This window comes from Anolis sagrei, chromosome 4, assembly GCF_037176765.1.
Source record: "Anolis sagrei isolate rAnoSag1 chromosome 4, rAnoSag1.mat, whole genome shotgun sequence".
NCBI lineage: Eukaryota > Metazoa > Chordata > Lepidosauria > Squamata > Dactyloidae > Anolis > Anolis sagrei.
In genome coordinates, this window is record NC_090024.1 from 177,361,606 (window position 1) to 177,387,371 (window position 25,766).

A 25,766-nucleotide genomic window follows, 5' to 3' on the forward strand; every position below is an offset into this window, starting at 1 on the left:
CTGGCGTGGGCTGGTCCATGAGGTCACGAAGAGTCGGAGACGACTGAACAAATGAACAACAACAACAAATTGTCTGTGGTTATTTTGTTTTCATAACAGTCAACTGCAGATCTCCTCTCCCACTTTCCTACTTGACATTTTTCAGCAATTGTTCCTCACCATTGCTATTTTCTGCTAGTGTCATTTGTGTATCTTAAATGGTTGACGTCCCTTCAAGTGCCATACTGACCTCTGAATCTAATCCTGCTTTCTGCTTGATATTTTTTGACATACAAGTTAAACAGATCCACTTCAGGTGTTTCTTATTATTCAGGTGGCTGAGACAATTGGAAATCATTTTGTTTATTCTATCCTAACAATAGCTTCTTCTCTTAAGTATCAGAACAATCAAATGTTGTGGCATACCTGTTTCTGTTAAAATAATCCATAGTGATTTCCTATGAATGAGATACTGATTTTCTTGTGATATTTTTGGATGCGTACTTACCTGAGAGTGGAGCTTTTAACTGAGTAGAGTTGTGTCACAGATGCCAGGCCCATCTCCTGGCCTTTAGTGGCATTTGTGAGCAAATATGCGTAGGCTTGGCCTGTGATTTACAGTCCTGTCTCAAACGTACTATTTACTGTACAGTAGGACGCGTTTCTGACATGTCACCATAGCAACGAAACAAAACAAACCACGCCTCTTCGGTTCTTTCCTTCAGCTTGCCGGCCTCTGCGCATGCGCAATAGCACCGCAACCGTTTGAAACGAGGCCGCGTTTTTAAATATCCCTCCCACGAGCTGGCCGCGCGCAGGTTTTCTCCAGGAGGCCACACGATTGGATATAGAGACACACGTCACTCTTGAGTCACCAGAGGCGACGTGATTGGTTACAAGGACATAGATTGACGCGACGCGAACGAATTAAAGAGGGCGGCGGGCGGAGAGCAATGTTTAGGCCGAGCTTTGATTGGCTAGTTAGGCTTGAGGACTTAGAAGCGGCTGATTGGCTGGCCGTGCCGCCATTGAAGGCGCCACAAGAGGGCGGGGTGGAAAGGCAGTTACAATAGTTGGAAACAGCCGAACGCGAGAGCGTCCCTGAGGTGGATGGCAAAGGAGAGAGTCGGGAGGTGAGCCAGGCTCCACTATTTTCGTCCCGTTTATTTTAGATTTGTGTCATTACAAGAGGTGTTCTGTTCCCTTGGGGGGAAGGGGCGATGGCGGGGCTTCATTTTCTCTCTGTGCCATTGACGCTCTCTTGTGTCGCTTGTGTGGAGTGACTGTAAAGCGGAGTTTGAGTGTGAAGTTACACTATAGAATTAAGACACCTTGACACCGCTTTAACTGCCATTGCTCAGTGGTAGGGAATTCCTGGAGTTGTAGTTCTACAATTTATTTATTTACGACATTTATATGTCGCCCTTCTCACCCCGAAGGGGACTCAGAGCGGCTTACAAGATATATATACATACAATATATTATATTATTAGCATAGTACAATATCAGCATTATATATTACTACTAGCTGTCCCCTGCTACGCCTTGCTGTGGCCCAGTCTGTTGATCTGCAAAATAAAGTAATGAGAAAGTGTTGGTTTCTAATATATGTAATTTTGTTCTGCTTGTGGATAAACAGTATTTCTTGCTGTTTCTTTGTCTGTGTTGATGTGGAGAGTGTCTGGTTTGCCCACCCTGGAACATGCAACATGTCATTGTCCTTCTTTAGGGGTCCCTTTCAAATCTATGATACTATATCTCTGTTTGTGTGAATCATATCTGTCTGTATCTATCTATCTATCTTTCCCACGTTTGTGAATGCCTATGTTGATGTCAAGTGGAAAGTGAACCACAGAAAGTGACATGACTTCATATTTCATGTTTGAAGCTGTTATATTAAAGATGTTAAAAGTGCGGTTGATCATGAATGCTGAGTTTCCCCTCCTTTGCAAAGACCTCAGAGAAAAGACATACATTTGTGTATGTTTCTTATGTGGTCAGAGGTTGTCTTTTTTGCAGTGTCTTGAAGCACTTGGGGCACTCCTTCCCACACTCTGTCATGATGGAGTGCTTGAAAGGAAGCCTGAACAAAATAGTAGTAAGGAGCACTGGCAGAAAGACCAAAAGTAGCAAATGCAGGACTACTTTGGCTGCCTGGCCCCATTGTATGTGGCTCTACAGCAGTGGTTCTCAACCTGTGGGTCCCCATATGTATTGGCCTAGAACTCCCAGAAATCCCGGCCAATTATCAGCTGTTAGGATTTCTAGGAGTTGAAGGCCAAAACATCTGGGGACCCACAGGTTGAGAATCATTGCTCTACAGTCAGTTCTCCACATTTGCTGCACTTAGGGGCATGGGACCCACACAAACTTGGAAAAATTGTGAATTGGGGAAAAATAACCCAAGAGCATGTCTCTTAAGTCCTTCATTGCATTTCTACAGTTAGCTTCTAATGGAGGACCTTGAGAGACCATAGTAATCAAATCCACAAATTATCCCACCCACAAAAGTTAACTCACAAATGGGGGGCTGGGGTTCTGTATTTGGCTGTATATGATGAATGAAGCAAGCTCATCCCGTCCAAAGCATACTAGGGAGCAGAGAAATAGGAAACAATGGCACCAGGTATTTGACCAGGGATGATTTTGCCAGAATGTAGATACTGGTCAGTTCTAAAAGTTTTTGGCAGTTGCTTTATTAAGTTGTCTTTCCACCTTTTAAAGCATAGCTATAGGCCAGGATATCACTCTCATATGAACCTATTTCACCACTGATGCAAAAATGAAATGCTATTTTGTGCATCTGTGAAAGGGTAGGACACATTAGCATTAATTTAATGTGGGATTGGAAATGTTCTCTTTCTTCCATTAATGCTTTATGGTGAACAGAATGCCCCTGCCAAAAAGTATTACTATTCCTTACTCAAGGATAGATGGGTTTTAATGATTTCTAGGGATTTATATTTGTTAAACTAATATTTTTGAGTCCAGGTGCAGGTCTTAGCTTGGGTGTGACAGACTTGGCAAATTCAAACCTCAGGTGTTTACAAAGTGAATGTAATCAGCCTTCCACATTGACTGCAGTAAGGGATCTCTATAAAAGTGAAAAACCACAAATAAAGAAATAGTTGGCTTCTTTACTTGAGAAAACATCACTGTAAGAGGTTCTAGTCTTCCAGCACTGTATGATCATCTTCTGGATGCTGAACATAGAACCACACTGGGGGACCTACAGATGCCTAGAGAGGTGTTTCCACTATAATTATCATGGTCCCCCAGTGTGACCAGAGGAAGATCACCATAGAGTCACATTGGTTTGTTTTAAAGAATCCTTGAGGGATCATTTTTAATTAAATCTGCAGAAGTCAAAACTTCAAATGTTGTGGACAACTGTAATTAGCAGTTTCTTTACTGTATTACTATGCTAAAATTTTAATAGTTGGCATATGTTAATCATATTTATCTGATTCTATTCTTTTCCTTTTTTTAGGGTGAAGTGTTCAAATTTGATACCTTCAGCATTATGGATTTAATTTCTCCTGTACCTCAGAATCAAAGGTGGTATTGTGATAGGCTTGTTCACTATAAATACTAAAATTAACAGTCAATTATATTAGACCTGGTATTTATATTCTACTGAAATTAATAAGTTTAGGCATTCATGCATATGCTTTACATGTCATACTTTACCAAGTTTAACATTTTGTTACAGCGTATTAAACTTATTATTCAGTTAGTCATGAACTTAGCAGGATGTTTGTACTGAGGGTCTTTAACACTTGATGTTCCTTTTAAAATGTTGATGTAGTGATAGGGAAGATCTGTAGCCATAAGGTGTTTAAATTTGGAAGACATTTTGTTTCTAATCAATGCAGTCCTAAATAAATTACTGAAACAATGTTCTATTGATTACTGAAAATTTCAAGTATGTGTAACTATGGGAGTGATAGTAAAACATATGAATGAGAGGTTGGTGTGTTCAGGACAGAATAGTAGATTTTACATAATGGTAGACTCCACACACATTTAAGAGGCAGAAAAGTTTACTTTAATGGAGTCTTTGAACATGATCATAATGGAACTTGAAGTTCAAAAACAAATATTAAGAAAATCGTTTGCTCTGTCCACTATGTTTTTGAGGTAATAAGGAAGAGAGATGCATTGCCAGGCTTCTATAAACTGGCATACCAGTGCCCTTAGATTTTTAAAAACGTCCCCTATTTATCGCATCAGGAGAAATACACGTTCTCCTTCCCCAATTCTAGAGAGAGGAGAAATTGGTTCTTATATCACTTTGATATGCATAAACAAATTTTGGTGAATGAAAAATCTGTGATGACAACAAATTTGCAACTACTTTGTAAGCCAAGCCATGATTTGTGGCATCATTTATATGGAGCCTCTCCTTTCAGATTGAAGTACTGAATTAAACTCCTGCTCTAGGACCTGTTGCTAGTGCCTGAAACATAGTAATTGATGCCTGAATCAAGGGCTTTCAAACAATATTTAGTAATTGTGTAGAATAAAGATCTGCATTCAAACATCATAGGCATAGTTTTTTTAAAACAAGAGAGTATGTTTCATATATGGTATATTTTGTTATACAGTATGTGCATATGTGTGTATATATATTCTGTGTGTGTGTGTTTATATACACACAGAGAAGGAATATATAGTGCTGTCTATTCTGTTCATTTGTTACTGTCTAGAAATTGAATGGAAATAGTTCCAAAATGTCAAAACAACTAATTCTTTAGCAGTCATACATTCAAAGGTGATGAGAAGAGACTGCCAGTTTCAGGTAAAATCGGAGAGTAAGCATGACTCATTCCTTTTTCACGTTAATAGAACATTTCTCTGTTGCTATTTTAAAATATATTGTCTTCTAGACTCCAACTAACTTCTCTTACTTTTTTCAGAGGAGTTCTTGCAAAAATGGTGCCCTTTAGTTTTCCTCCATCAAAATATGCACTTTGGGATCCATCTCCAACTGGAGAAAGTTCAGTCTCTCACCTGACTTACTATAGGTATGACTTCAGGTTTAAAAGCACTACATTTTTTCTGTCCTCTCCTCCCCACTTATTTGCAAATACATTTTTCTGCTGGTCTTCCAGTCATTGATTTAACAATGAAATCATACATTGTCTTAAAAGGATATTATGGAATAAAATGTATTCATGAGGACTGGAATGAAGAAAATATGTTATTAAAATTGTTGTGTCCAAGATGGTAACTTTTTCTTTCTGCAGTGTAGTATAGTTACAAGTACCAGATTTACTGTCTGACATTGGGCAAGGTGCATTCATGGAAGTATTGTGGGTCTTTCCTCACTTAATGATTTGAAGAACTAGCTCACCTTTTTCTGTTACGGCTTTAAAAAGATGGCTAGAAATGATTTCAAGTCATTATGATTAATGTTGTATAAAATACATATAAATGAATAATTTCAAATCCAAAAAACATTTCCTAAGTTCATCGCTCATTTTTTCCATTTCTATGTGGAACTTTTTCAATTCACATGTTGTTTTCTGTTGTGTGTTTTGTTCAATAATGGGGGGGGGGGGGGGGTTTCTAGAAGACACTTGAAGGTCCTAAGATAATTCATTTAAGACATAGCTAATTCTGCTATTGAAATTGTCTCTTCAGAAACCTTAAGTTAAACATGACTGAGAAAACACTGCGACTTGCCCATCGCCATGCAAAACAAAGTCGAAGAAACCCCTTCACCTGTTTTCTAGTTGGAACTCTTGAGGTAGATGAAGGTAATTCAATTGCTAAAGGCCACTTGAAAGCCATTGTATTTCTGATTGAATCAGTAAACATTACATCTTTATTATAAGATATTCTTTATTTTTATCTTTCAGCTTCTACCAAAAATGAAACTGCCTTATTGTTTCTAATCCCAGAGTAGTCAGCTGTAACCCTTTGTTCTTTGACTACAGCTCCTATGATCTTTATAATAGACTGTGCTACGTAGCTAGTGTTTATAGAAGTTGCAGTCAAATAGCATCTGGAGAATCATGCTGCCAACTCCTGATTTGTCCAGTTTTCTGCTGGATTCTGTGTTTGAATCGGGAAACTGGTGTGTTCAAATAATGTTTTATACTGCTAAATGGACTGCTGTATCATGACTGTGCACATATATAACTTCTATAGAAATCTAGAGTTTGTAGGTGAGGCTTGTGAATAAGGTTTCTATACAACGTAAAGCTATGCTTTATTTTGGACCTCCAAGATTCTTCAGTTGTTTTGATGAAAAGACTGATTGAAGATTTCTCACAGTTACAAATATCACGATATCAGCCTTTTCTAAGGTCTCTCAGCCTTATTGCTGAAATGGTATAAAAAAACAGCTTCTGGGAGCAGATATTGGAGGATAGCTTATGCATGGTTGCATAAAAGGAAGGGTATAGCACTGATTGAAATTACTTTAACCTCTTAAAGAAAGCATTGCTCAAGTAAATAATTATGCATTCAAATGCACAGCTGTACAAAGTATGTTCAGAACGAACTGAGTATTTAATATGAGTTGTCTGCATTTATGAGTGAGCAGGTAGAACTTTGCTCCCTACTTGCAGCACTAGTATAAACATCTAAATTGCTGGCCAGGTCTCAAATCCAGTAATGGTTGGTTAATTTGCTGCACTGCACGTAATAGTTTTGTATTATTTTGAGCACGTTTGAACCTGGCTTACAATATCACACCATTGATCCATGTAGTCAACTAGCAGTACTACTCATATTTTCAGATGGAATTTTTTTTCTATCCTGCTAACTAATATCCCTTTTAAATAGAGAAGTCAGCAACATGCTGCATAGAATGCACATGACTGTGTCAGTGAGCTGTGGCACTTCCCCAAATTACAGCCTTTTACTTTGGGTAATACTTGTCTGGATCTCAAAGCTGACACATGAAAAAATGGGGAACCATGGCCCTGGATGAAGAAAAGTGAATCTTTGAATTTTATGAACATAAAATTGGCATATTGTGTGTTTTGATTTAAATTCTTTTGACACAGATGGTGAAGGCGTATTGTTAACAGTAGACCGTTTTGATCCGGGTCGTCCAGTTAATGGTGGCTTGGAGAAAATACCGACAGCCCTTCTTCCTGGAGATTTTTTGATTCCATGTACAATTTATTTAGGATCATCTTTGGGTGATGTCCCAGTGCACAACTCTCAAGATTTCAACTTGACTTTTAAGGTACGAAACTTCAAAGCATGCTTCTCGGTTCTGTGCCTCTTCTGTACTGTAGTTCTGTTATCTTCCCTTGTTAACATCTAGCTGCTGTTTCAAAGTCTTTCCCAGAATAATAGTGCCTGAACAGCATCATAACCTCTTCCTCCAATGTCACACCCTGCTAATGACACATTTTTTTTTCTGCTGTAGGTAATTCATCAAAATCTAAGCAGTCAAGATGGTTTGGATCCTTCCAAATTGGTGACATTGAAAGTTCATATGTCGTCAATAGAGAATATGGACAACCTAAATTTTGAGTTTCATTGGGCAGCTGTAACAGTGGCTAATGCCTTGAAATGTACTCCGGTGAAGTCTGTTCCAATAATTCCAACAGCTCTTGCTAGAAATTTAAGCAGCCACATGAATATTGCACAAGTTCAGGGAACTTGCAAGTGTGGGTGAGTGATTCAATGAGGAAATTTAAATTATTCATGTGTAACTTTGGTTAATTTGGTTTAGGAATCACATAATTACTGTGCAGTCAGTTAAACTTTTACATACTGGAAGTCATCTCTCCTGCATGTTCCATGGCAATCTACTCACAACCAATTGAAATATTGTTATGGCTCTTCTCATCAATTTCAACTCAGTTGTTTTGGTACATTATATGCCTGTCCCCTTGGGTTGCTTTATTGATCATTTACAACTGCTAGCTTTTGCTTATGTAACTTTTATGTTCATGTTGCAACTGCAGGAAATAGTTCAATGCAATAGCCTGGAGTAAGATCTATAGCATGCAAAAGCTGCTCATTTCCCCTATGCTTGGAAGAATTTGCATATAAATATTACATACATACCATTCTGAAGAACTGTCACATCAGAATTGACTTATAAATAAATATTAACAGAAATTAATTTTTGACCCTGCATCACAGAGTACAGTACCTAATTTGATGATGATGTTATATTACTGACATTATCATGTTGCAACACTTGTTCTAAACTGCATGGTTTTATGTTGGTTTACAATTTGCCCTGAAAGATGCTAGCTTGCATTTGGGTTCCCAGTCTGTTATTGAAAATTGGTGTCTTCATTCCATGTCTGCAAAGTGTTTTACAGTGTTGTGTGCAATAAGGAATTTATTAAAATACTTCACATATTTCCTGTTCTGGATGTGGGTAGTTGAAATGTTATTCTCATTAAACATTTAAGATATTTAGTTTAGCTTACAGTTGATTTATATAAGTACTAATAGGTTTAAAATATCCTGAGAAAATTACTTTCTCTCTTCTAGGTATCTTACAATGGACCAGACAAGGAAATTACTTCTAGTTCTAGAATCTGACCCCAAAGCCTATACTTTGCCATTAGTAGGCATGTAAGTATTGAAATGTGATTTCTTTTTCCAGTATCATTTTTGGGAATGGTTTGGCATTACAAGTGAAAATGAGATATCGTGGCTAATGTATTTTCAAAACAAACTCAAATGAATGAAACATATTTCAATAAAATACCAGAGCTACAGGAGTGTGTAATTGCTGTGACATCATTGTCTAGTTGAGCACTCACTCATTTTATTTTTCTTTCCTTTTTAGTTGGTTGAGTGGAATATCTCATATCTATAGTCCACATGTCTGGGCCTTCTGTCTGCGCTATTTATTTAGCTCTTCAATTCAAGAGAGGTGACTATAGTTAAATATATTTTCTTAATAGACAATTTTGCCTGTTAGAGGAAAGCCTTCTATTTGTAAACATTCCGTTGTCAGCATTTTTGATTTATCAGAATGTATTCCATCTTTATGTTTTGGAATTAAAGCAACCACCAAAAACACAACAATTGCTGTTTTAATGTTTTATTGTAATATGAATTATGATGTTTTATTGACTGTATGTGATTTTATGGTTGGAAACCGGTCTGACTCCCTCAAGAGAGGTGAGAAGGTCGGTATACAAAACTTTTAAATAAATAAAATAAATAAACAAAACTGTAAAGCATGGGAGGTAACTGTCTTGAGACATAGCAGAAGGGATACAATATTATTAATCATCCAGGGCAAGAGGTTGATCTTCCAACTGTTTGGGACTTCAGTTCCAAGACCATTGATCATATTTTACGGTTTCAAAACTATGAAAAAATATCAAATCACTTTGGTACAGGGCTTTGAAAATTGTGTTTTATACCAAAAGAATGCATATCCTTGGCATGTTATTTTTAATTCCTGTAGAATTTGTTCAGATGGACCAGTACCTTTTGGAAACAAGCTCCACAGTTATTTGGTTTCTATTCTGTTAATGGGGGGTAGATAGTCTTTGGGCCCTTACACACAGTTATATAACCCAGAATATCAAGGCTGAAAACTTTTATATATGGCATGATTTGTGGATTTGATTACTTTGGTCTCTCAAGGTTCTCCATTGGAAGTTGACTGCAGAAATGCAACAAATGACTTAGAGACATACTCTCTCAGGACACTTCCACACAGCTGAATAAAATCCCACATTTTCTTCTTTGAACTGGAATATATGGCAGCGTATACTCAGATAACCCAGTTCAGAACGATGTTGTGGGATTTTCTGTCTTGATATTCTGGGATATAGGGCTGTGTAGAAGAGACTTTAGTCATGCTCACTAGATAACTGGTCTAGCAATGTGATGCCCTGATTATGGCCCATCTTTTGTTTCTATTATCTAATGAGTGTTCTCTTTAGGGTACCTTCAGAATCGGGCAGCTTTCTTGTTGTGCTTTATTCCCTGAAGTGTAATGGTCCAGAATTCTATGAATGCTTTCTTTGTGGTGGAAATACTGAACTAGATTTCCAGCTACTTACAAGTAAAGAAGCACTGCATTTGTTCAAAGTAAGTTATTTGAATGTTGGAAATACAAATGACCACAGCAGCAATCAATTCCTAGAAATGTTTAAGGGACAAGCATGCCTAAAAATAGGATTTTCTGAAATAATCCCTTTTGTGGTTCTGCATATGGAATAGTCTTGTAGTTGTGCTGTTGGTGGACTCTATTTACTTTTCTTCCAAAGCTAGTAGTTACTTTTAAAAATCTATATTCAAACATTCTATTTATTAGTAAATTTCACTGGACGACTTTTGGCTGATAATACTTTTGCATAAGGTTAAAGCAGGTATGGGCAGGAACTTACAGAACTGATTTTGATTTAAGTGGCTTTTCTGAAAGACTGTTTAAGTCACAGGTTAAATCACAAGTAAAAAAGAGCGTTTCTAAACCACTTTTTAAAATAAGGACATTATTTTTATAAAGCTATAGTGTATGTCAGTGATGCAGGTTTCATTAGAAGTTACATACACCAATAAATTCTGAACTGTTTTCAGATGAATTTCCAATACATCAAAAGTGGGTTCCCATACATTTATACTTAATTTTTTAATCCTAATTTACATTTTCAAGTCTATTTTTTGTTATTTTAAACCATAGTACTCTCCATCTTTTGATTATTATTGTTCCTGGAGAAAAAAGATTTGCTTTGTGTCATACTTGCTGTCAGCAAAAGGAATACAAACCCTTTGCATTTATACTGCTTGGAGAGCGACTAATCTGTGCCCCGCTTTGTAGGATAAAAATGGATCAAAAGAGATTTTCAGTTTCTCTGTAATTATGCCTCATTGAGCAGCATGCTCCTGTTACTCCTCTCCATATATGCCTTCATATTAGAGATTTGCAGTGCCTTTTGATTCCCCAGCCTTTATCTTGGCTAGTATGTGATCTTACCCATCATTACTCTTCCCGCGAAAGCATTCCTAGGAAGTAGAAGGTAGTCCTAATATTTTTGTTTGTTGAGAATTCTTAGATCTCAGGACGAATGTGGAGGCAATTTTATGATTGGTATTGAATGAACGTAGTTATTGCATTTGTTTCATTTCAGAATGTAGAACCTTCAGGGAAATGTCCTATCCAGTTTGAACTGAGCTCAAAGAATGAAAATGCAGAAATGGAATTCTTCAGCAAAATTTTGAAAACTGTTTCCATTAATGGGTGAGTTATTTTTCAGGTGTTTAGGCATACTGTACAAATACATTTTTCTACTAATATTCAGTTATGTACTTGAAGATTTTCTTCCCATGCAGTAAATATATTCTGAACAGAATAGTTAATAGTAGTTATGATACATTCAATCTGTTATGAATAGCATGTCTAATATGTTTCATATAGTCATACAAAATAGCCATAGGCAATCAAATAGAACCTACCAAGTTTTTTAGCTACAAAGTGAGTTGTTCCTGATGTGTGTGTGAGAGAGTTAATGTTATAGAACAGGGGTCCTCAAACTTTTTAAACAGAGGGCCAGGTCACAGTCCCTCAAACTGTTGGAGGGCCGGATTATAATTTGAAAAAAAAACATGAATGAATTCCTTTGCACACTGCACATATCTTATTTGTCATGTAAAAACACTTAAAAACAATACAATAATTAAAATGAAGAAAAAAATTAACAAATATAAACTTATTAGTATTTTAGTGGAAAGTGTGGGCCTGCTTTTGGCTGATGAGATAGGATTTTTGTAGTTGTTGTGTGCTTTTCAGACTTAGGTTGACCCTGAGCGAGGGCCAGGTAAATGACCTTGGAGGGCCGAGTCTGGCCCCCGGGCCTTAGTTTGAGGACCCCTGTTCTAGAAGCTTTTCTCAGATCATTTGTCTTCATAATTGCAAAACTTAGTTAATTGTTACTGATTTGCTAGATGAAAGACTGCAGACCCTTTCCCCTTTTGACTAGTGGAACTGCAACAATAGCCCAAAGGAATCCACAAATAAAATGGCTACTTAAAAGTTAATTCTGTTAGAAAGGTGATAAAGGATTTTATGTGGCATGTGTAGCTTCTCTGCCAGCAGCTTAGATTAGAATAGGGTTTATTAAACTTTTCCACTTGGGATCCCTCTTGGTTGAGAAATTTTTACATTATATGTAGCAAGCCTGGCAAATACTAATTTGTTATAAACATTTGATTTCTATATATATATATATAGAGAGAGAGAGAGAAATCAAATGTTTATTTATAACAAATTAGTATTTGCCAGGCTTGCTAAACAGGCTTGTTTTCCTTTTATGAAGTACAACTGAAGCAACTCCTGCAGAGTCCACTGTAAACATTGCATAACCAATTAATGTAAATGTCTGAAACAGCCACTTGGTGATACGTTTTTCAGGACCTCAACTTTTAGAAACCCTGCTTTAGAATACTGTCCTATGTCCTGTGTAGGCCACATTTCATTGGTCGGAGTATCAAACTGATATTTCAATCTTTGTAGTAAATTATGTTTTTACAACATAACCTTAACTCTTTTTAGCCTGTCTCAAAGTATGCCTTCCAACAAACTATCTGTTAGTGATCATGACTCTGGTGTGGAAGATGATACATCCCCAAGACTATTTCCTAGTCCTCATCCAGTGAGTCAACAGGTAATTTTTGGCTTTATTTGAAGTGTTCTACCAGCTTCCACTGGTATCCAATATCAGAATGGTGCAATGCCATCATTTTGCCACTAGGTTGTACTATAGTGCTATTAACCCTTTATTACTACAATATATCACCCAGATTAATTTAAGGAAAGATTTTACAAGAGGAGACATATTCTGCTGTATAAACATGCCAAGCATTAAACCAGCTCAACCATAGCCTAATTATTTGATTTAATTTAGTAGGGATGTTCTAGCAGCATATCAACACAAAAGAGAAGGAGCAGAAACAGTGGTTAAGCTATACAGATATGCTTATTAAGAACTTAAATGGCTGCTAATTGAGATGGTATTGATTATCCTATATTAAAAAACTGAATACAAAACTAAAGAGTCAGTGCTTGTTCCTTATGTAACGAAGTTGCTTGTATTTTGTATGCTGGTACACACTGGATACAGGTTTATTTTAAAGTAGAATATTCTGCCATACATGTGATAGTATTATAAGAATTTATGCTGAATCTCTTATTGTAGGACTTAAAACGATGTCATACTCAAGTCCTCCTGTTTCATTATGAATGTATTGTGATTTGCATGCTTTTTATTTGTATTGATTTTATATCTGTAATGTAGGATATATCCTGAAAAGAAAAGAAAAATACTCAGATTAAATTTGTAATATAAGTGCACAGATCAGTCACAATGGTCAAAATGTTTTTAAATATAAGTTACCTGGTTTCCAGATAACAGAGATCCAGCCTTCAGTACCAGAACTTTCACTTGTATTTGATGGCACTTCTGCAGAAACAGTTTCAACACCAAAACATGTCATGTTTGTGGATAAAAAAAACAAACCTCCATGTGAATATCAACCTGATAAGATGGCATGCCCAGAAAAGCACTCATCCTGCCATTATCAGAATTCTGATACTGGCAAACCAATACTTGGTGGTTTTACCAGAGAATCTCTTCCAAGACCAATAAAACAAAGAATTCCAATTTTAAAGCCTTGTAAAGGAATGCAACCTTCAGTACAAAAGCAGCTGGATACAGTTGGGTCTCAAGCAAAGAAGAGTTTTCAGTCTTCTTCACCCCCTTCTTCTTCAGAACTTTGTGGTGAACCGTCTCCCAACACATCTTCTCATCGACTTGGAAAACCTACTGAAACATACTTAGGAGATCAGGATATTACACAAAGAAATGGAGAACTTTCTGTTAATGGACCCTTTGAATCTAAATCTAAGCAGTCTCCTGTACATTCACAGCCTGTGTGTCATAGCTGTGGGCTGTCACCTCCACATTTGAAAAGCCCATTGGAGCTTCAGATTCCACTTCAGCATCCGCATTGCTGCCCTCCTTTTGTCTGCAGTTGTCAGTTACACAGCCATATGCAATACACTCCGACAAATGCATGGCAAGGGGTGTATAGAGTGACTTCTGATCACACACCTGAAATCCGGACAAGTAGCACCCAAGAGGCTACACAGTCAATCCTCCATCAAAACATGGAATGTACAGATCCTGGCTGCAATCTAGTATGTGCCACCAGTAGTCCTAGGAGCCTAGGCCATTATGGAGTAACAGGGCATTGTTCTCAGAATGATCATTTGGTAGCAACACTGAGTACTTCTTCTCCCAAAGATCCTTGCCATGCACAGCCTCATGCAGTATGTTCACTTTGTATGCACCCTCCTGCACCAAAAATGAGATCAGATAATGAAATGATGGGATTATCTTCAGATGTTTACAGAATTCTTACTGAACAAGACAAGCAGATCAAGCTGCTACAAGCTCAGGTTTGTTGGATTCCTTTTGTGATTTCTTAATATAATTAGAATGTATTTAATTACTGAAGCATAAGATTCCCACAATAGGTGCAATTTCAGACAAATATGCTTATATATTCTCCTTCTTTTATTCTATCTTCTAAGGTGAATATAAACTTTAGTATAATGGATTAGTGATACATTTAAACTATTTTATGTGTCATATGGTGACAAGGGTTATTCACGTTGGTAATTTTAAAGGCTAATTTTAAATCAACTTGCTTAGATTTAGGAATGATGCAGAGCAAAAGCCAGCTAGATTGTAATAATGAGACTTCCAATTTTGATGGTATTAATAATTGATCTACAAAATTCTGTATGCTAGATATACTTTCATTTGCTACCTTGCATACTTTGAGGAAACAGCAGTATTTTCTCCATAAAAGTCAAGTCATTGAAAGTGATATTTGTTACACTAATTGCTTTCCCCATTTTTATTATTATCTTGGCAGTTCAAATAACACTGATCTTACATGGTTACAGATCCAGCGGCTTTTAGAAGCACAGACTCTTCACTCTTGTTCCACTAAGACTATATCAAGCAGTAGTTTACAGTCGGAGAAGCAGCTAGAATTTGTTGCCATGGAAACCCAATCCTCCCCAGTGTTACACATGAAAAAAAGTGTCAGCATTGCAGTGAGCACAGGTAATGAATGGCTTGTACACTTTCATAGCATTGACATTAACAAGTCAGCAATGGGAAACAGGAGCCATTTTGATTTCGCTCTTTAGAACCTGTTATGCTATCTTCTAATTGTCCCAGTGGAACACTGCAACCAAATGTGGGTCCTCTAACCAAACTTGAACACTGTGTTGATTTCCCTTCAGTGCTACTATCTTACTGTTTACTGAGGGCTGAATTATCATCTTCATTGTGTATGAATTGGTTTGCTCAGGTGAATATGAAATACACTTTCAATATTAAGCAACGTTTTAGAGCTATATGACATCTCACCTTAGTGCGGTAACTCTCATCTTGCTAAGAAATGTCTAATAAGATCAGAGGTATCTCAAATCACATTTCAATAAGAGATTACTGGGGTTTTTTTTTGGGGGGGGGGGGTGGCTCCTTCAAGAACCTGAAATCACAAGATGCACTAACCATGATAGGAAACTGCCCCTGAATGGCATATTGTTTGCAATTTCTTCTTGATAAACTTTGTATGTACAACACTGACTAACTGGTAGTTGCATCATCTGGTACCAAGATTATCTGTTGAGCTTGAAAATGATGTACATATATTACTGAAGGGGCCCATGAATATAGGATGTTGTGCCCCTAATTTTGCTAAAGTCAACCAAATGTCCTTGTTTGGTTCTGTTTAGGTGCTAGTTTGTACTTGAATGCCCCTTTGGAGAGAAACAAAGATTCTGTGGCACAGGATGATGTTGAAATTTCCAATGAAGATCTCAACATTTCTATGAACTCTGAAAAAGACAGAAGTCAGACAAGCATTGCCTCTTCATTAAAAGTTGTTGATATACCCAGCTTTGTAGATAGTGTACATGTAGTCGAAGAAGGACCTGGTCAACATTCTGCTGGACTTGGGTAAAGTTTCTGTTTTAAGTGTCTTTCCGACTTGTTTTAATAGATTTTGCATACTTCTCTCACACAGGGGTGTTGGGTTTGTTTTTTTTTTTACATTCTTATTCAATTTAACTTTGTTGCAAAGGCAAATGCATTTTTTAAAAAATCTACAGCTATTTTTCTGCACTCAACTTCAGAATAAAATATTGTTAGAGACAGAAGGCATGTCAATATTTTTCATCTGTTGAAAAACTACTCTTTTAATTCTAGAAAAAAAAAGTACTTCATCTATTTTTTTTTCTTGAAAAGATATAAAAGCTGTGAATCCAGTTTACATTTTCATTTTAGGAACTCTAAAATAAAGGAGGAAGCAATATGCACAACAGTTTTTAGATCCCCAGGGGTCTTCCAACTCCTTTCCAAAACAGATATTTTAAAGCCTTTGTTTTTGCTCCTTCACCAGGCTATCTTAAGCGACCAGAGGCCATTTTCAACCATGAAGCAAACTATACATTGAATGAGAAAAAATGAAATTGAACAGGACTTTGATTAGGGAACAGAAAGTAAAGCAAGCATTGTTTTTCAACTAGAGAGTAAATTCATAGATCAGGTTGTGTGTGTTGATGGTAAGAGTACAGAAAATTTTAAAAAAATTAGAAGGTTAGGGGTGCATTGGAAGATCCTATGGACCTCATGTTTCACCATCCCAAACCCTGATAGTTACCTGCTCCTATTTATATTTAAAGGCAATTAAAGCTACATGGAAAGATGTAGCATCCAACAAAGTTAGAAGGCATAGCTTACCCTTAAAAAGTACAACAGAAGTCAGTTTTCTCTCATCGGTTGGCTAGTTGGTACAGACAGCTGATTATGGAAGTAGTTGAAGTCACTTGCCAATAGATTTTATGTACAAACATAACACAGATTCAACCCCAAATTTGTTTTGCATAACTATTTTCCCTTCTTGCAGCTGTAAGAAGCCTCGTGAATTGTGATTTGTGTCTCATTTCATTAATTTACATGCATGTTCACTACTGTTTGGAGCTCATATTCTAGAAACAGTTTGTGGGCTTGCATATCTTTAACTATTCAGGCAAGCATTTACATTATACTACCAAAGTTAGCAGTTGTCAAGGTGACTTTTTGAAATATTTAGCTTGCATAATCTTACTGAGGAGGATAAAAATATCACCTCTAGCAGCAATTGATAACCTGTATTGACTAACTGGCACAGTAGGTGATCTATATCTTATCTCTTTCAATGTATACAATTGATTGCTTTGAGCTCTGGCACTTTCTTTAGTACCTACATTGTTCTAGGGGTCAGTGTATGATCTAGGTGGCATTTATTATCCCAGTTTCAGTCCTGCTATTTAACAGTATGTTGTTGTTTTTTTTGGGGGGGGGGGTTGTCTGAAAATGTGTTACACATTTTATTTGATTAGGGAATTGTTTGCCCTAGGACTGGCCAAATACTGTACAATCCTCAAGGTGCAGAGATGGCAGTTCTCTGTGTTCTAGCAGGATGCAGGTTCCTCAACTCTCTAAAACTGAAAAGTGAATACGAAAGTCAGCTGGCAATGTAATATATCCTGCTTAAATTTTGTCAGCCTCTGCTGTAGAAACATATTTTGATTTTAAGTGAGAATGCCTGTCTTTCCTGTCAGTATTAACACAATACATGTGACACTTGTATTAAATGAGGCAAGAAGATGGAGCAAAAATATTTTTGATCTTTAAAATCTTCAGACTTGGAAGTGGCTGATCTATCTTACAAAACTAAGAGTTGCACAATATCTAACTTAAGATAGTTCTGTCTTTTCTGTTCCAAAGCTGGCCAGATACTGACCATTTCATTTACTCATTTGAATTAGCTCTTGAATTGTTTATGTCTGCTTCTTTCAGTGGGCCAGCTCCTTCAGGGATAGCCCAAACCTCTCTACTGAATGAAAGTGTTAGTATGTGCATGCAGCCCAGATCATCAGAGGGAACTGTCAATCATTTGGTAACAATTAATGAACAAAACACTGAAAAAGTTGTCACTCACCTGCCAACTGTCCCACCAGATGATCAAAAATTTTACCAGGATATCTTAGTAAGTTTTCATATCATATCCATTCATAGCCTTTCAGTTTAATGTTCTTACCTAACTGAAGTTTGCTAACAGCATTGTCACAGAAATTAGTTTTTAAAATGACAGTGGCTTTCTCAGCATCAAAAATGTACATTATTATTTGTGTCTTCACATTTCCTCTAAAATCTTGAATATTCCATGATAGATATTCTTTCCATGCATTCTTCTGATTATAGTATGTGACATAATAAGTAAAGGATTTGTATTTGTTCTAAAAAATGAAATTTGATTATTCTGATACGAAGAAATTATTGTATTTGATGGAAACATATAAAAATATAGATACAAAACGTTCTAGAGGGTTGGCTAATTTGATCACTTTTTGTAAAAGTTCAGGGAAAGCTGTGTTTGTTTATAGATGTTTCTCTTGAAAGTAAATAGTTGAAGGGACATTTGAAAGTAGTGCAGATGAAACTCCAGGGTAGGAAATCTTCATCTACAAACTAGTTAATTTATTTGTTAAACTGTAGTTGCTGTAATGAAGAGATGCTTATGTTCCTCAAACATTGTGTCATAATCACTTCATTATCAACTTTCTGTCATTTTCAGCTATATGAAAATAGCTGTAACCTTGACGATATTGACAGTAAACTATGAGCTATTCTGTTATGTGCTGTTTCTCTAATTATGGTAGCTTTTTAAAAAACTGTTATGTTTTTCTTTAGGGCCAAGTTAACCATTTCTTGAAGGCATCTTCTGAAGCAAACAGTTCCTCTGGAAAAGAAGATGTAATAAGCAATGAATGTAGCACTTCTTCAAAATCGAGTAAAGCGAAAAGAGATTCAGCACCTGAACCTGTCCCAAAAGATCAAGATAATGTTTTGAATGCAACCTTGAAGCAGTTAAAAAAACTTGGAGTGAATTTTGACTCTCCTCATAAGATGAACAGTGCTCACAAAGTTGAGAATGCCAGGTAACTAAGGGAAATGTGTTGCTCCAGTAGTTTTGGATGGTGGGTTTGCTGCTCTCCTGATATTGTCAGAGTACAAGTCCCAGGAGTCCTGGTTTTCATAGCCAATTGTGTGGGATAATATAAGTTTCAGTTCAATCCAAAATTGTTGTGCTGAAGGATTCCAATTATTTCAATCAATATTTATCACTAGTGAGAAAGATTTAATTATCTAATGACAGTATTAAGACTCATTTTTTGTTTCGTCGTGACATTTTGTAGATTTCAATCTATTTCCCCATAATAACCATAATACATACTGTGATGTCTCGGCCTAGTATTATTTCTTTGTTGCCTGTTGGATTGTTCCATTTTACCAAGTTTAGGGGAGAGCTTAGGTTCCCCCTAGAGGCCGAGTTCGGTTGGTGCAGCCCATTCTGACTCAGAGCCAGAATGGGCTGGTTATAGAACTTCGTTTCCCATTCTTTGTTGGTCATAGCTAATAGACAGTTGCCAGATAGTGTCTGGTCTGGCCTAGCAATTTGAACAGGCCATCCTAATCACGTACTTGCCCTATAGACAGAGAGTTCATAGATTGTTTGTATTTGCCTCATAGATAGTTTATAGATTTTATATATTTCATAGATAATACACATATGCCAAAGTTTAGATTACAGATAGATAGTTTATAGTTATACAAACCCAGAGTTCATAGTTGTACATGCTATAGTCTATAGTTATACATTCCCCTATAGTTAATAGTTTTATTTGCTTTATAGATTATAGATCAGAATATACTCGCCATAGTTATATTTACCTCACAGAAATAGTAATTTGTTACCTCAGAGTTATATTATTATAATCAATCTTCACCTTTGTACATTGTTGTAATTTACCTTGATTATTTAGTAAACTATTGGTTAACTTAATCTTGTCTATAGAGTTTTATTTTGGGGGAATTATAGTAATTAGGGCATACCGTTGGTCACTGGGGAAATAGCCAGACACATTTAGGTTTCTCATTAGATCTTCCTGGTGTGCCATCACACATACTTAGATATACTGTTTTCATTAGAAAAAGATACAGGCTTGGGAAATTTTGTGAATTGTGTTCAAATTATTTTTCAGTACATAAAAAATTGATTCTTTGCTTTTATATCCAAATATTCTCTCCTTGTTCAGACCTATTCTCTTTCTCAGGTTCTCTTTTCATTGACTTTGCCGTGAAAGAGTTTGTGTGTGCACAATATCCCATGGGATGTAATTAGAAGTTTCATAATTAGTTTTTTAAAATCTTTTTAAAAATCTTTGACCTGGTTTCTTTTAAATTAATTGTTTTAATAACATTTGCAAATCTTAATGGGACGCATGTCTTGCACCCTTCATCTAAAGAGAGAAAATCTGGACAAAGGGTCATAGAAAACTTGATTCTTCCAAAGGGGTAGGTTGTCACTTGTGAGCACTGTATGCTTCTGATTCTCCTCATTCTCATCCTGGAGCTGAAGATTTAAAGAGGTGTAACTAAATGAAACAGTTGGTTATGGTCTGTGGAGAGATGAGCGGGGAGGGATAAACAAAAGGAAAGTGTTAATAAAACAAAATAGCATGTGGTGTAGAGCTAATAGGGGTGGCTGGAGGGAAAGATCACTATTCCCCAACCAGTCTTTCAAATTCTGAAATTTTGTTTGAATTGCTAACTTAAGTATCTTAAATCCAAGATGCTTAGGTTAGCAATTCAAACAAAATTTCAGAATGCTTCCAGTTAACCCAGTTTTCAAAGTGCTGTCAGACTACATCAGTGTTGTCTGAATAGTGGAGCATACATAGTGGTAGCTGCTGTATCTGAATGACAGAACCTGAAGTTGAAGCCTTAACCAGATGTATACATCCTAAATATTATCCTGAGCCTCTTGGACAGTAAGAACACAAATGTTGCAAATATATTACCTATTGCTGCCTTCGATGTTTCCTTTCATGTAACACTAGCCATTATATTCAAATGGACTTTTTTTTAATCCAGATATAAATTCTCTTCTCCATCGAACCCTATTAAAAGGTTTGCTGTTGCAGAAAGCACTTAAGGTCAAGCCTCCAATTCCTTTTGCAAAATCTCATTCTTTACATAGCCCAATCAGATGTTGTTGCTTGTAATACTAGAGAATGCTAGTTGTCAAGCTTTGCTAAAGATAAATATCTACCCAATAGTTCATCCTTGCGAGACCAGTATCTTTAGAACTTAATATGTTGTAGAAGAATAGTAAAATGTCAATGATACATATGTTTTGTGTCCTCATCAGGAAAACCCTGTCTAATAATAAATGCCAGGCATCGAGAACCTGTAGCCTTCCATTTTTGGATTATAGCTATAGTCTATAACTATAGTCTAGCCCAGCATGCTCAGCAGCTCTTTAGATGTTGTGCTGCATATTCCTCATTTGTGATCTAATCGTTTTAGAAAATATGAACGACTATGTTTTTCTTCCCAAGTTTCAAAAATAATTCTTACTCTGCCTTGCAAGTTTCTCCAAGCACCATTTCTGGAATGCATCCTTTTAACTGCTTTGTAAACCTAGACATGAATTCGCATTTAGTGTTAAGAGGATGAGCATCATGCTATCACATTATCCTTCTTTCCATAGTTATAAAGACTTTAGAAGCTTTTTATTTACATTTTCTAATTGATGAATATTTTCATGTCACATTTCTGGTCTCACTGTCCATTTTGGGGAAAAGAGATGCCTTTAAAAAGCAGTAAGTGGTTAAGAAGTAATATCTGGTCACTTCCTATTGTTACAAAGCTCTCTCCCGAGCCAATGATGGCCTGGGAAACAAAAAGTTAGGAAAAATGCCCCTCAAACCCCCAGAGGGTATTTGGATGACATGTACAGCTCTTTTTGAAGTTGGAAGATGTGACCTCACAAAGTCTCCTTGGAGGGTGTGACATGGTCCCATGGCCTCGCCTGCGCTTTTCTGAAAGAAATGTGTTGAGTTAGAACAAAAATCACTGTAGTCTACAGTTTACAGAAGTCAGTTGGTGCATATATGTCACAATGTGTAAATGGATTATATTTTCTGTGAGATGCTATCCACAGGAAAGGTTGGATGGCACTGCAGGGGCACCAAAGCAGCTGGCAGCAACATGTCTCTTGCAGTATTTTAACAATTCATTGTAATTGGCTTAGCCTTCCTGATTATTGTGTTTTTGCGAGCTGGTATCTATAGAAAGGTGGAATAAGTTTTATATTTGTTTATATTTTAATTGATTTAGATTATCTTGTTTTCTTTCTCTTTTAGTATAATGGCCTGTATTCATCCTGAAGCTGTAATCCCAGGGCTAAATTACATCTCGTTTGCTAATGTTGGCATGAGTGGCTTAACTCCCAATGGTGTGGATCTGAGTATGGAGGCAAATGCTATTGCTCTCAAATACTTAAGTGAAAATCAACTGTCTCAACTTTCTCTGAGTCGCTCAAGTCAAAGAGATTCTATGGCTTCATCTTTACAGACTCTCCTGCACACCAATGCAGACAAGACCTTGGTGGGTTTTGGCCTAATTTCCCCAAGCAATATGTCTTTTGCAACCAGAAAGTACATGAGGAAGTATGGGCTCTTGCAAAGCTGTGATAGTAGTGATGATGATGATGGTGAACAAGTGACTAATGACTACAGAAGAGAAGAACATTCAAAACCTGTCCTACAGCTAGATTTCAACCCTGCTATAGACGGTTTAGCCAGCTCAAAGGACCCTTTTGAAAGAACTGGCAGTAAAGAAGTTCCTTTTAACCGCACACACTGTGGCACTGAACAGTCGAGTGATCATATATTAAACTCGGAAGGCCCCGTGATCAGAAATGTTACCAATGCAGTCTTCCCAGTCAGAATCCTGCATCCGTCAAATGGAGGTTCAGACACTTCCGTTTTAAGAGACTTAAAGCCAAAAAGCAAACGTCTACCTGGAAAAGCAGAGTTTACACAGCACCCTGACAAAGAGCATCTGAGTGCTCAAATGGTATCCGAAACTCCACAAACTCCTGTTGTCAGTCACTTAAACCATGCGGGCAACATGAACTCAGTGGGTACTTTTCTTGATGTACAGCAGCTCAGACAGTTGCCGAAATTATTGTGACCTTTGGTGTATTGCTGCATCTTTGCCGGACTTTTCAATATTGGCTTTATCATGGTTCAGCAGAATCCAAAAAAATCTGTTGGTTACAGATCTCTTTGAGAGATGCTTCCATTTCATTTTGGTCAATCTGATTGCCTTATGTTATTTGCTTAGCTGTTACATGAGAGGCGTGTTTACACATTTGTGACACATTTCCAAGTGCCTTTACGTATTGTGAGAGTGGATTACTGTGTTGTGTGATGTATGGCTTTTTAACAGAATTTGACTTGTGAGTTTACTAGAAGGGGACAAGGTGCAACAATTGGTGTTGGAGCAGACAGTGTGTTGTTACTCACTTGGTCTTTTTGGGTTCATCTAAGCATTAGAATACTGCATTTCATTTTATAGCATTAATTCTTTGAAATTTGAAATAAATGTGAAAGTGACTATATCAAATGGGATCATGAAGAAAACCAACTCAGTAACTGTTTCTCATATCTTGTGTTTTGTTTTTGTATCATAAATATAAGGGACAAATGTTTCATGAATTCCTGATTGGTTCAACTGGACTGTCCAAATAAAATGTACCATTTCTTTTAATTTATAAACTTGTTAAAATCCATGTTTTTTCTTTGCCTAAACCGGCAGAGATCAGTTATCAGAATAATTTTGAATCATCTGCAAAGATAACTCATTTGGGAGCCTCCAGTGTGTACCAGAGGTCTGGCCCAAAGGTCCATAAACAGTGTCACAACACTTGTATCCCCATTGGGGCTCTTCAGCTGCACTGTTGGTATACTTGAGCTTGGCTAGAGGAAGAAAGAACTGTGTGTCAGATGACTGAAATCTCTGTGTCTCGGGTGACTGGATATGCAAATGCATTTCTGTACAATTGAAACTTGAGCTTCCAGTCTCAGGGTTGAATCCAGGAGTACACCCAATCTACAAGCCTGCATTTCTTGGAAAGTGCCCTTATTCCCTGATCGGCTTTTGCTTAACTATAATGTACCAGCTAACTCAACTTCAGAAAAAGCACCTCTCTTGCTTAGTTATTCTTTAGTTTCCCATGCCTCCCTCATGCTCATTGTCAATGACAAAACAGCTCATTTGGATTTAGGTGGAAAAGAAGAAAAATGAAATGGGTATCACCATATACTACATCCTATAGGAATATAACTGTTCGGGGATTCAACTGAAGCATAACTAAACAAGAGGTGCTCTTTCTGAACTTGAGTTGGCTGGTACATAATAAGCAATAAAGAGCTGATCAAGTAAGAAGAAATGCAGGTTTGTCGCTTGGGTGTACTCATGGATTTAGCCCCGAGTCTGGAAGCCCAATTTTCATTGGTAACCAGTGCACATTTGCACATTTAAGCCTTGTGCTCCAACTATATCTATTTCTTGAGACCAGATCCATTAATGATGGTGTGCATTCGATACAACATATTGGAGCATCTTTAATGCTCACTATGTGAGACTGCCTTTGAAAAGTGCTCAGAGATGTCATCTGGTTCCAAGAGCTACAGCCGTGCTGTTGGGTGGGCTTATTACAAGATACATACAGCTCAGTTAGAATAATTCTGCAAGGCTCTTGCCTGGCGCAATTCTACTTCTGGCCTATAACACCCTCTCTAGCATGTGTGCGGATCATCTGAAGAACAGGTTCTTTTTGGTTCATCTACACTAAAATGAATGCAGTTTGGCACCAACTTAACTATCATGGCTCAATGCAATGAAAGCCTGGAAGTTGTAGTTTTACAAGATCTTTAGCCTTCTCTGAATGATTGCTGGTGCCTCATCAAATTCTAAATCTCAGTATTCCAAAGTATTGAATCACGGCAGTTAAGCTTTATTAATTCTGGAGTGCAATTGCAGCCCATGCATCAGTTTGCACAGGGAGGTCTTTCTCTCAGTCCTGCCACTCTGGTAGGAAAATCAGAGGGCCTTCTGAGTGGTTGTTCCTAGCACTGGAAGTCCAGACTGGGTCCCTCCTTCCTATCTTGTTAGCAAGTGAGGACTTCATTATTCTGACAGCCTTTGGGTAACTTCTTAAGAAAAATGTGGGGTTTTTTTCCTGGTATTATACTGTTTGTATTTGCCTTTTTGGTTATATATTTTAATTCTATAAATTAATTACATTTTAATAAAGCTTTTCTATATTTTTACCTGTGTGTTTGATCTGTATCTGTTTCAAATTTTTGAAAAGGCAGTTCTGAGGAAAAGACAGGAAAGATTGAGTAATGAGTAATGTCAATATCAAATATCAGGGTTTCTGAGATGTGTTTAGATAAGACTATGTTGCTAAAGTGCTTGATTGTGGTAGACAGTTCTAATTTGAGTATTAATTTGAAGGATTACTTCATTGCAATCCTATACTTATCAGCAAATAAACCATTGAAAGCAAAAGGATGTATTGTTGTGTATGTAGGTATGTGCAAGATCCCTCCATTTAGGTAATAGGGAGTAAGGCTTTATGAGAACAGATGCTGAACTCACATTTAATTCTTTTCTTTAAAGAAGCAGATGCACATAATGTGCAATGAAAGGTAGATAAGATAATCAGTAGTCCAATGTAAGATTCAGCTATTGATGTTGATGATACTAAGCTTGCATAGCTTTAGATCAGGGTGCATAAATACTACCACATCATTTGGAAGAGGGTGCAGTGGGTTAAATCCTTGTACCAGCAGGACTGAA

General features: G+C 36.9%; 1 protein-coding gene across 1 annotated transcript; it reads left to right on the forward strand.

Moving 5' to 3' along the window:
• Nucleotides 1-20: 20 nt before the first annotated feature.
• STIL (STIL centriolar assembly protein) lies at nucleotides 21-25,234 on the forward strand. The gene is made up of 17 exons (XM_060773461.2): nucleotides 21-1,112; nucleotides 3,470-3,537; nucleotides 4,899-5,006; nucleotides 5,626-5,741; nucleotides 6,999-7,183; nucleotides 7,370-7,617; nucleotides 8,455-8,538; nucleotides 8,756-8,842; nucleotides 9,870-10,017; nucleotides 11,058-11,167; nucleotides 12,479-12,590; nucleotides 13,331-14,383; nucleotides 14,897-15,059; nucleotides 15,740-15,962; nucleotides 17,847-18,036; nucleotides 18,741-18,988; nucleotides 22,259-25,234. The coding sequence occupies exons 2-17, from the start codon at nucleotides 3,503-3,505 to the stop codon at nucleotides 23,088-23,090; spliced, it is 3,942 nt and encodes a 1,313-aa protein (XP_060629444.2). The 5' UTR covers nucleotides 21-1,112; nucleotides 3,470-3,502; the 3' UTR covers nucleotides 23,091-25,234.
• The last annotated feature ends 532 nt before the right edge of the window (nucleotides 25,235-25,766 follow it).